Source organism: Helicoverpa zea, chromosome 3 (assembly GCF_022581195.2).
Source record: "Helicoverpa zea isolate HzStark_Cry1AcR chromosome 3, ilHelZeax1.1, whole genome shotgun sequence".
NCBI lineage: Eukaryota > Metazoa > Arthropoda > Insecta > Lepidoptera > Noctuidae > Helicoverpa > Helicoverpa zea.
This window is the reverse complement of record NC_061454.1, coordinates 3,165,023-3,177,734: the sequence shown is the minus strand read 5'-3', so window position 1 is coordinate 3,177,734 and position 12,712 is coordinate 3,165,023. Positions and strand designations below refer to the sequence as shown.

Below are 12,712 nucleotides of genomic sequence, written 5' to 3'. Positions count from 1 at the left end.
AACTGTTACAAAAACGGTTGGTATATACAAATCTTGCTGATGATATAATCTGAAACTACTTAACCATAAAAATCAGACAAAAGACACATCAGTTCTGTAATCTAGATATTCTTTTGTTTATTTACAATGAATATACATTAGTAATATTTTGTTTGTTTTCATGCAGACGTGACCAACATAATATAACGTTCGACTGCAATTTCACACAATGAGTGTGACTAATATGTTGTTTTAACTGTAATTAACTGTGTTAAATAAGTCAATAATAATATTGTTTTAAATTAAATACCTTTGGTATTACATAGTTTTTAGATTAACATTAACCTAAAGTTATATATTTCTAAATCATGTTTCGAACTAAGAAATTGGTCCCTACCGTAAGCTTACCTATTTTACGTAGATACCTTTGCATTAAAAGTTCTTCAATTTTAATGGCAGCTTAAAAAGATGTTTTGAATCTATTTTCAAAGCTTCGAATTCAACTAAATGTTAAAACTAAATTCAGAGTCTATAGTAAGTACCTAAGTTAGAGTCTAATGCTTATTTGAACTGAATATAAAACGTATATACTTAGATGAAAGATATTCTGTTAGGTCGATCCTATAAAAATGTTGCATAAATGGATACTTTATATCCCGGTTATAGTTTTCAGCGCAAAAGTTGCCGACAAAGCGAGTGTATCATTTATCTCTGACATTATGTTGATACGTTTAGAAAACTATACGGAATTTAAAAGTAACTCTTGAAATAGTTATTTCGGTAAATATATCGGTATAAAAGTCGCTGTGGCTAAGTTTATAAAGAACCGATCTTTCGAGTATGAGTGTAGGTTCAATTCCTGGTTGGATATTGGTGATGTACTGATGAAACTTATAAGTAGCATCATCATCATCATCTCAGTCAAAGGACATCCACTGCTGAACATAGGCCTCCCCTTTTGATCTCCACAGATGCTCGTTGGAAGCGACCTGCATCCAGCGTCTTCCGGCAACCTTTATAAGGTCGTCTGTCCACCTTGTTGGTGGACAGCGTACCTATGTATAAATATTTTTTTGATTAAGCAAGACATATTGAAATAAATTCTAGTACTTACTATAATTTTCATAATGGTTTTTCCCGTATACAAGAATATAATAGGGAAAACTACTTTATCAAGACGAAAAATGTTTTCATGTAGAGATGTACCAAAATAGTTTGTTATTGATAAAATATAGGATCATATTTTCCGTTATTCAGCATTGAAGCATGTATAGGTATAATTATCGTTTCAAGCAAAATAACGTTAAATATAGAATTGTAATAATAATATGTTATGTCCATAAATGTTTTCTGGGAAATATTAGTTATGTTATTTACTCTATGAAAGGTTCAATAGAGGTTAGTCTATATTTGTTTTGATTAATCTAATTATGTGCCTAATGCATTGTTTGTGACAGCTTTATTTACAAAAAAAAAACATTTAGTTTAATACTTCTCATCCAATAATCAGATATATATTTTATCCCACAAAAGCGGATGAGAAGTACTTGTGTGTGCAAATATTCATGCACATTGTCTTTGTATGTGTAAGCTCGGGAGCGCTCAGTATTGGTCGACTCCACGAGGCACACAAAGACAACTTACATTTACATTCACACACACAACCATAGCTCACCGGCTTTCATTACACAAAATATATGTTATAGTAATAAACGCTACAGATATCTTTGTACCATTAATAAAATAAGAGATATTACTAACAATGTTTTCCACATAAGATATGAAAGGAACAATCTTATATTTATAATCAAATCTGCAGCCTCATGATCTGATAGAGGAAGACAGCTGTTTCCTTTGCTCACAAGTCGCGTCACTCTGACACAAGATGGACGGACTTGGCTACGTTCCAATGTACGCTAACGGACGATAGGATTTTTTGCGGAAACGTTTCTGCTATGGATGGGAAAAATTGTCTATGGCATGGAATAGGGTCGATTAGTTGTTTACCTTTTAATCAATAAATTGGGTATAATTATGTAGTATTCTAAGATTTTATATGAGGGCAAAGCTAAAAGATAAGGCTAAATAAAATAATAAATGCGTATAAAATGTGCAATCTAACATTTTCACGGCCCAATTAAAAATAAAAATGAACCCCAAAAAACCCAGACCACTTTCACTAACAAATCAGGTTAATACATTCTAAAACTAACCTCATTTTTATACGTTATCTACATGGTATATAGCAATTACATTTCTTTATACGCAATCGATGCGTAACGACACGCAAGCGTCACGCTCACGCTTCACGCAAACTTCTCTATTAATAAAAAAAAGCAAAATAAAAACTTCCCATTTAAATTCTTGAACGTTTTCCAAAATGAAAAAGATGAATAAAAGTGATGGCCATTTTGTATTACGGTTGCCGCCTTTTTTTGTTCGATATTTGAAAATTGATTTGGCGGCAATAATGTGAAAGGTTACGAGATTTAATACCTACCTAACTTATTATAGTTATTAGCTTAAAAAATTTTGACCAAACTTTTGTTAATTTTAGAAAAATATACGATTGTTTTAACAAAAGTTCATTGGCCCCAGAAAAATTGGGTATTTTACGGAAATCCCAGTAATGTCTTACGTTAAGAATAAGACTGGAAAATATTTCTATTTTTGTGTTTCAGGACATTAACTCTCTTTGTATTTCGAAATATTTGGAATCCATTCCGAAGAAGATTTATATAAATACCATTAGACACGATATAACAAGGAAAGAAAATACTATTTTGTTGAGGTCTATGAACTTTGAAAAAATAGATTTTGGTCGCGATGAAAAATAGTCTGAATGCTATTGCGATACAAATCTGTAATTACTACATATACTTATTTTAATTGCTTTTGGAATGGAATGGAATGGAATAACTTAATATAAACTACTACTCTCTAACAGTAGAAAAGTCATCTATATTAAAATCAAGCTATATTTATTTAAGCCAATCCATTCAATTTTGCCGTAAAACTGTTACAAGCGCTCGTGTACCATTCACCCGTAAAATATAGGACACCATGATTTACATATGTCATATCTGTATACTAACCACGGAGGAGAACTAACCCTTATCAAATACCATGACATAACTACAATAAACTACTTACATAACAAAAGTTAGACATCTTTCACCATGGACCATGGCGAACAAAATTATTAGCGGAGGTGACATAACGAAAAATCTAATAAGAAAGTAGCGCGCCAAAATGCGGGTTAATGGAGGACGAGGAAAGTTACTGTCTCCACCTTTTTACGCCTTCTCTGGACCTGAGCATTTTTGTAATACCAAAAATCGTTGACAGATGTCTCGAAGAACCCGAACGCCTCGTTAGTTCACTCACAACTGATAGTTTTGACCAAGCCCACCGTACGAGTTTGACCTACAAGAAGGCACCTGACCTACCTGCATTACGGCATCTCCGCTCATCTTTCCTTATTCGTGCCATGGACAGACTCCACATAAACTTTTTTCCTCAAAGTACGGAACGATGTCTTACGTAGAACTCTCGTACTATAATCATTAATCAAAGAAGTCCGTCTAGTGAGTTCATTAATTTTTTTATTACTCTTGCTTTTGTTGGTGGCTGCTATTGATTTAAAACTCTTCTAATAGATTTCTTACAAAGGGTTGTGTGAGAAATGTTCGCGGTTTGAATCGATCGTAGAGTTTGTTTCAAATAACTTTTACAGTTTGAAATTAGCCATTTGAAATCTCTTGCATATGCAGTAGAGTTTTGTTATGACCTTTATAACCGCTTACCATAAAGGTAATCTTTTTCTTCCCGTTTCATTCCTGGCTTGAAGATGTTGCTCTTATCGATAAGACCACACCGATTATGTCTCTCTACTTTAATTAGACCAAAAATCAAAAATGTCAGATCACCATCATTATGTCATTTATTTAAATTAGTTCTAAGTTCAAAATTGGTGAACCTAAAAAGTTCGTATATGTATCTATTACTATCATAGAGCCAATAATAGCCAAAGACAAGTTATATCTTACTTCATCTACTTGTCCACTGGCTAGGTTACAAGAGACAAAGTTTTCGATTCAACTCCTATTTTTAGATAGAATATCTTCTCTTCTATTGTTGGAGCAATATGATGTTGGATGACTGGTGAAAACTAGAGGTCTTAACCCTCGCTCAAAATAGACTAGCTCAAGTTTGGAAAGTCAAGTGACTTAGTGAATCTTGGTAAATGATTTTGAGTGCAAATTCCTAAAATAGCACTGATTCTCGTTGATATAATTAAACTATGAGTAGGTACTAATGCTGGTTTGTATCATTTGGCTATAATTTTTTTAGATTTAAAATCATTGATTTGAGCAATGATTGGTAAGTTCACGGCTATACATAGTTTGGTTATCGTTATAGTTAAACTAGCTTTCCGCCCGCGGTTTCACCCGCGTCCCGAGATAGCTACTTCCTGTAGTCGGATGGTAAACACTATCATAATGTCCTTCTCCCCGGTCTAAGCTATCTCTCCTCTAATTTTCAGCTTAAACGGTTCAGCCATGCTTGAGTAATAAATCTGTAACTTACACGACTTTCTATAGATAGTGCAACTCACCGTAAGTGTATTTTATACTGAATTTGATATCAATTTAGTGAATTGATAAGCTGAACATAGTTATTCTATGTCCGATAGCAACATACTCTAGTACAACAAGTATCTTTATTATTCCGAATAATAATATCTATGTTTAGTCAACTTTTTATCAGCGACCTCCGCCGTTGTTATTTTATTTTAATTGATACGAGTGTATTGATAAGCAAGTGCAAAGTATGAATTAACAAGAATTTTAATTATTTTACTGTAACTGTAGTATACAGTAATGTTGTCCTCCTAAATATCACTAAGTAAGTAATTTTTGAGGGCAATACCCATTTCTTTCATAAAAATTGACTTAAATATTTTCAGATATATCAGAAAGTATACGTTAACAGATAAATGCTTTCATTACCTACTGTAATAGCAACTTACTTTAATTTCATGAAGGAAATGGCTACGTGTATGCCAAACCGTAGTTTTGTACTCAAAAATGGATTTTCTTTTGAAAAAAAAAAAATTGAAACATTACACCTCCTGATATTTTCCTTATATTATATTAGTAAGTTCCTTATTCATATTTATTCGTGTTTCTATTTCTGTAAGACGGTCTACTAGGGGTTTAATTTATATAACTGGTACAAATACAAATTAAACTCGTTAAACACGAGCTGTGCGTGACTGTACACGCTTTAGAATAAGGGGTGACGTCACTACTTAGCACTAGGGTTGACAAAAATTACTTAATATCCATTAAAACTATTTTTGTAAAATCCTAAAGTTATGGGTTTTTTTGTAAGAGCGCAAGAAGGTTAATCTAGTCCAGTCAGTCCTAATACTATTTTGTTAGGATAAAATAAACCTAAACCTAAATTTCAACTACAAAAATACGTAATAAATCCCAAATTCCGTATCAAAGCAATTCATTCAAGCGTCCCAAAATCTTTGTTTCTATTAAACGTTACACACGACGTACATATTAAAATAAAGCCTTTCATAAAACCAGGATAATAAATGTAAGCCAGATGTTTTTCACGAATTACGACACTAATCCACGCAAAATTAGGCCTTTTGTGTAAGTACACCTACGCAAAAAATTTTGATACACGAAAAAATGGAAGGTTTATATTTTTCCTAGGGACCATCAATCCGTATTACGTAGCTTATAATGATGGATCGACATTGCGATATATCATGGTATATTTACCAAAGTATACACTGTCGAGCAGTGTATTCGAAGCACTTTTTTCCCGGCACGATTCCAACCCGTATTTTGCGTGTGCCCTGTTTTGTTTACCAGCATGTGTACTCAGCTCTGAATAGAGACAATACAAACAATAGTTCGGCAGCAATGATTCACGTTTTTCCTTTCTGAAAGTTCGCAGACGGCTCTCCGCAGATTTATGGGAGGTATAACTTAAACTTGGATTTATGGTGATTGTTATTACCATTGGAAAGCGGGTTTGAATGCGAAGCTACCTTAATGTAAATATTTCGAGTTTGAAAGTCGTTTACCTGTTTCTAGTACTTAACAGTCAAACTTTTAATGTTGGATCGGAAATTTCGATAATGGTAGAACATTAGGGGAATTTGTATTTTTTGGGGATGAAAGTAGATGACTTTGTGAAGTCAAATCGTCATAGCCATCATGAGGGCAAAGTTTGGGCAACCCTGGCATCCCTTAAGGGCCATACGTCACATTAGTTATGTACCCAAGCGGTCCGTGAACTGAATTATCTCGTCGGTTAGCCCTTTGGGGCTTCACAGTACAATTGAACTCAATGGTGTAATAAATTACGAATTTATCATCAGAGCCGAGGGCTTTCTGCCATGAATCTTAAAGGAGTTCGTTTTAATTCTGTGAAGATGAAGAGTTTAAATTTAATTATGTTGGAACTTGTTAGCAAGTCTTTTGAAGAGTATTGTATCGGATACAGCTGTGTTCACGATCATTGGTTAATTCTGTACGTCGGATATAATTGATTTTCGAGTTTCCACGCAGTATTTAGGTACAAGAGACTTTATATAAGTATCGGAATAATAAATTGATTCGCGATAACAGTTTTTTCAGCAACTGTACAGTTTCTAGTTATTTTGAAATTGCTGTTCTTACTATTGAAGTACATTAAGGTCATGTCTCCCTAATTATTTACAAAGGGAAGCCAGCTTTTAGCCCCTAACTGTGGACTGTAAAGACTTTTCAAACTTGCGTGACTCATCCCCTCTTTAATAACGTCGGCTGAAGCCCTAGTACTACCTACTCAACGTTATTTCACTTCGGAATACTTGATATTAAAATTTTACTATGGTATCCGTCAGTACCGTTCAGCACCGATTTTCAAAAAAAAAATAAGTGTTAAATAGCCCATTACTCGGAGCTGTTTACGGAATACTTTTTTCAGCACGTGGGTGAAGATTTTATTTGTATAATATGAAAGTGATCCTTGTAAATATTCAAATTACTGTTTATTCTCTTAAATAGCAACAAATTGAAGAATGCGATTGTATACTCAGGTTAGGTTACATTAAATTGTAAAATGTTTTGCCTTCTCGTAATAATTTTCTTTGTGTGATGTATTGCAATTGTTTAACATGTGGAACATTGAAACATTAATTCATAAGTTTGTTAGGTACGTTCATAAAGTTGACTTTTTACTACGCTTCTCCTATTATTATTTTTTAGCATTATAATGATTTTCCTGTTTGATCTAACATTTGGTAGGTACTTCGAATGTTGAATAGTAATTGAAGGGAAGAGCGATAAAGTACCTTTTAAATAAAATTACATGTCCTAAATAAATGTTGTACCAGAGCTTATCTCACATAGCTTAGTGCCTTTTAAATTCAAAATAATCTTTTGTAAAATAGTTTTACGACACAGATGCAAATCTGTGTGCAAAACTATTTTACAAAAGATTAAGTATCGAAAATCAAGATAGATACGTGCTTATATATTCCAGCTTGAAAATGCATAGTCAAACGTGATATTTTCGCAATTCTAACGGCAGAATGCAGTGGTATATATAACCATTAAAATAACTCTCTAAAACTATAACTCGGAAATATTTGAAAATCTGCGTTATATATCGATACTACAGTAAAAGTTGCAGAACTAAATCTATGTTAAATTTTAGGAAAAACATATTTAGTGTTTAATTACCCTAGAAATCTCGCGGAACTAAATACATATCTTTCCTAACATCCGATGGTATAGGATATTTCAAAGAGAATCAGGAATATTAAAAATGGCTATTTATTAGAATTTTTCTTAGTCCTTCGGTCTCGGGAGACGCTTCGACTAGCCTCGGCTGAGAATTGAATTTATTTGTTACATAGACAGCATAAATTGTTTTTTTTTCTGTACCGTAGCTGTGAGTTTCCTTTTAATGAATAATTATTTTTACTAACAAGTTTTTCTGAGAGTTTTATCCTCAGAATAATAATAACAAAACCGAGAAAGTGAATTTGTCAAAGGCATCCTTTTCTTTGCAAAATCAACTTTTACCATTTTACATGAAGTTATACATTCTTTCAGATTATATTTAAAACCAGTACAAATAGCTAGTTATTATTTAAAGAGAAGTTTAGTTAGATAGTTTGCTTTGCGCGCAAAGCTAAATTTAACATCGCGATGCAAAAGCCGAGGTCTTCTAGTTTAAAATTAATATGTTTTGGACAGGTTGTTTCTGAAGTTTGTTCCAAACCTTTTATGTTCTCATAGTTCAACATAAGCTTAGATGCATTTGATGTAAGTGTATTATGTCTGATCATGTTTTCACGTCAAACGAACTGAAACTATTCTGACGTAATTTTTTAAACCAATTTTACCAATTTGAAAATTCTTTCAGTATTAGATAGTCCATTTATCAAGGGAGGCTACAGGATAACAGGAAAGTTTTTATCCGGGTGTCCCACGGGACGCGGGTGAAACCGCTGGTAGAAACTAGTATGAAATTTTTCCCGCAAAAACGCTAGACAGTATTTGATTTATTTTTAGATTTGAGGCAAATTAAATTAAGAGGCTTTCTGTCGGACGATCTTATCAATTGATATTTATTATGACAGATTTGACACCTCCAGAAATTACCTAGGGAAGTGGAAAAGGTGATTTCTCCAAATGTCATATCAGTCATCATTAAATAAAGCCGAAGATCAGGATAGACATTATGAGACGGATAATGAAAATAGGAACACATTTTTTAAGAGGTTGGGCAATTTTACTTTGAATCATTTTATGATCAATCACTGAGACACTATTAATTGTTTTTTTTTATTATTAATACTACCATTAACTGACAAAAAATATCCTATTAACATACTATGTTCTGTATAAGCTATGGGTAGGTACCCATCTTCCTTATAGTTTCTACAACTCAGTGGTACTTAATTAAATCCCGTCAACTTCTCAACTTCATTTTTTTCAATCTTTAATTGCCTTCCTTTTTTAATTCCTTCGCAAATTAATTTCATGCTTCAAAAGTAGTATGCAAAACATAATTTAAGCAATATTATAGCGTGTAAAGTTAGGATAATATTATACAATATCAAGTAAAATTACTATGGAAAATACATAGTAATTTTACAATATAGTCAAGATTATAAATTGTAAAAATGATTGCTGTTGCACAATGCCCAATATACGAGAACATGCAACGTTTGCATCGGTTTACGTCCATTTTTTTCGACCTCTGTGCAGTTCGGCGACCTGTACTTCTGTTAACACTATTTTAATAATGTTCTTAGCTAATTTCATTTAATAATTGTACCGTGTAAACGATTGTTGGTGAGCCAAATAAATAAAATAAAATAAAAATAATTAAGTCAGATAGATTATGTAGAGACGATGCTTAAATTAGTCCTTCTATAATCAAGCTAGTAGTTCCCCCCGATGTATCTATGTCCTTTGTCAGGCTCTGTAGACTTTAATTTAAATCGGTTCTGTGGTTTTGGCGTAAAAGCGAGACAGACAGACAGAGTTAGTAGTAGTAGTGAGTAAGAATTCGCGTAAGTTGCATTCATATCACATTTCAATCATATATTCTTCTGTGACTTTTTATTGAACCATGAAGAGCAAGCCTTAACTCATCATTTATTTCTTTTTCAACCAAACACAAAAACTCTATTACCGACCACTAAAATATGACCGAAAACCAAACAGATTTCCAAGTGAACTCGTAACAAAACCGACATTATTCCTAAACAAGTTTCAGTATGTAATAAGTAAAATATCGGTAGCCTCGTCCTACTTTCCATACAGTAACTTTAACAGTAAAATAAATCAGTATAAATATACACGTGTAAGTTTGTCCGCATTTGACATATTTAGTTCACAACTGAACAAAGGAAAACTTATATTTTTAGCGATAAGAGATGCTATTTGTTTCTACAACTTTACATATTTTTCCTCGCATAAGAATTTGTATGTAGATTGTTGAAGTTGAAAGAACATGTTTTTATTTGTAGAATATTATAATATTATAATATTATTTTATACGAACTTTATGATCAATAGGAAAATACTCCTTTTTTACATCCTAAAACTAAATTCTACGAAAACAACCTTCATGCTAAAACTTTGTCTATTATCAAACTTGACATTGACAGCTTCAATCCAATCAATTCGAGATTAGAAGCTGCAAGATGGAAATATCAAAAATGATATTATTATTATTTAAAATATTTCTCATAACATTACATGAAGTGCGGTTAACAAAAGCACAGGATTCAGAGACGTTTGATCCAATTGATGATATATTGGGTGTTTTCCCCACTGATGTTGATACAACGGTTGTAAGTAAGACTGTTTCGGTTACAGAAGAGGCTACTCAGACGACGGTACCAGCCGTCGAAGATTTAGTTGAAGCAAGAGGGGAAAAATACGACCTGGCGCCACGCGACGTACCCGACATGATGGTTGGTGAGTATCGACACTTTGTAACTAATATTAGGGATGTAAGTTGGTTTATATATGGAGAAAACAATGTACCATATCATCGTCTCTGTGTTAAAACCTCAGAAATGCCTTTACTGCGTTTCTAGCAAGATAACACCGCAAAGGACATTCTCCCCTAACTAATTTAATATTACTTCTGTTACACTTATGATGTTTTGACCCTAAAGAGTCAATAAGGAGATAGATGGAGAAAGAATAAAACCAATAACGTCTATGTTTTATCCGGGAGCGTAAAAATTTTAAGTTCCGTAGTATAGAGAATAGATATACGAAAGATGACCCAAATGTATAAATTTGTAATGTTACTATTGTTGATCTTAATTGATCAGAGAGACCGTAGTAAGATTATCGACGCTATAAACGGTCCAGAGATTGAAGTTAAAAATGTTCTTTACAAGTATTATGAGAAGTTAAAGAAGTTGCATGTTCACAAAAAGTAGATATTCCATCTGAGTCCCTAAAATGTAAAGACATCTGTGACGCTTCTGGCTGCAGGTGACAAAGGCTGCAGTGACCGCACTTAGCACGAAGTGGGTCAGGTTTTTGCTATCAAATAACTTGAGGAAAGAGGTCAACATTTGAATAAAGCATCAACATCTTCCTTTCAGCTTATTCTTAATCCGATAGTATAGTTCCTCTACTATGAGGTTAAAGCAAGTTGTTGATACTCTGTGCGGACTACATATTTTTATATATATACGGCAATTTTTACAGCGCCTCTGGCGGTCACGGTAGTCCAAATTGAGTACTAACAAATACTATTCCTTCAAATTCATAGAATTGTAGGTTACTTCCTTGTTCTAAAGCAATACTCAACTTGTTAGCCAAAGCTTCGAAACATCCACAACAGATCGTATTTATGCAGATTGAATATATAACACAAAACGTAAGGAAACTCAATAATTGTATCTCATTGGAAGTTTGACGAACTTCACAATTTAGACTTGAAGGGGTTTCGACAATTTGATTGTCGTTTTCTATCTAACAAATTCTTGGGGATTTGACAAATCTGGGAAAATTTTCTCAAAATATTCACGCAATCCTATCCTACTAATCTCTTGTTATATTGACGTTTGTAAAGGTGTTATTAATGGGTGCAGATCTCTCTTCTAAGTCTTTCAAAGGACCGCAATCGATTTTTGAAATGTCTCCCATCACTATCAATTTCTAATCTACCGCCTGAGTGCGTTTACAAACATAACGCGAGCTAGCCTAGAGATGACCAATCTATCGATACGATTGGTAGACCCGATTGGAATGAATCCCTACAGATTGGAATACAAAATACATCTGTTTAGGCATATGTATATATAATAGTGGAGTCAAATCATACTGACAGTCGTTTTGTCTTCAAAATTGAGTGTATAAATTTATAAATACTTTGTAAGTTTCTATAGTTTCCGGAATGTAGTACAAAGCTTTCAACAAAGTATTTAGCACGAAATTGGATCCCCTTTCTGCAGTTCATCAATAATTCTCATCACGTGGGAATCTCTCTTCGCCATCGCTTTCATTGCAGTTTGAAAAAAAGAACACGTGATCCGATGAACATCTGCGGGCATATTTATCCTGTCTGTTACAACCGGATCTGACAATATACACTATTATATAGGTCCTTCCATTGTCACGTGGTGGGAAAAGAGTGTCATAAGACTAAGGGAGGGAGGATTTTACTATTCCTTTTGGTTTTTAAAGTGAGATATTTCATCTTAATAACAGTTTAGGAGTAAGATAGTAGTAGTCAGATGTTATTTTTTGCAAGAAGAGGTACCCTGACTACCCAAGTAAACCTACGAAACTTAGAACAAGTTGCAATCATCAAAGTTATTTCAACGCGAAACTGTTATTTACCCAACCCAGACCGAGCTTCGTTATTCAGCCAGGGTAATTTGTAGTAAGTTATGAAATTATGACTGGCTAGGGGCTTGTCAAGGCTTCGCCAAAACCTTGACCAACCCCAGACAGTTTCAAGGCAATAGATATTACTGGAGAACTTTAGCTATACGTCAAATATGGCGGATCTGGTCCATTATGTGTCTAAATATTTATGGGGAGCCCAAGGTACGATGTATTGGTGTGAAATATGCTGTTCGTAATTTATAGTCTGAAGTAGTGATGTAAAATGAAAAAAAACGATTTGTCACTTTATTGAAAAAAAACATGAAAAAAAACTTTGCATCGTT

The 12,712-nt window shown here is 33.4% G+C and overlaps 1 protein-coding gene across 2 annotated transcripts in view; it reads left to right on the top strand.

The window, feature by feature from the left end:
• Nucleotides 1-12,712, top strand: part of LOC124645918 — a 135,004-nt gene that overhangs the window by 111,518 nt on the left and 10,774 nt on the right. For both annotated transcript variants that reach the window (XR_006986287.1, XM_047185897.1), the window contains one exon: nucleotides 10,392-10,493. Coding sequence is in view for 1 of the 2 variants with exons in the window: in XM_047185897.1 (XP_047041853.1) it covers nucleotides 10,392-10,493 (102 nt within the window). In the remaining variant the exon portion in view is untranslated. The remainder of the gene's footprint in view (nucleotides 1-10,391; nucleotides 10,494-12,712) is intronic.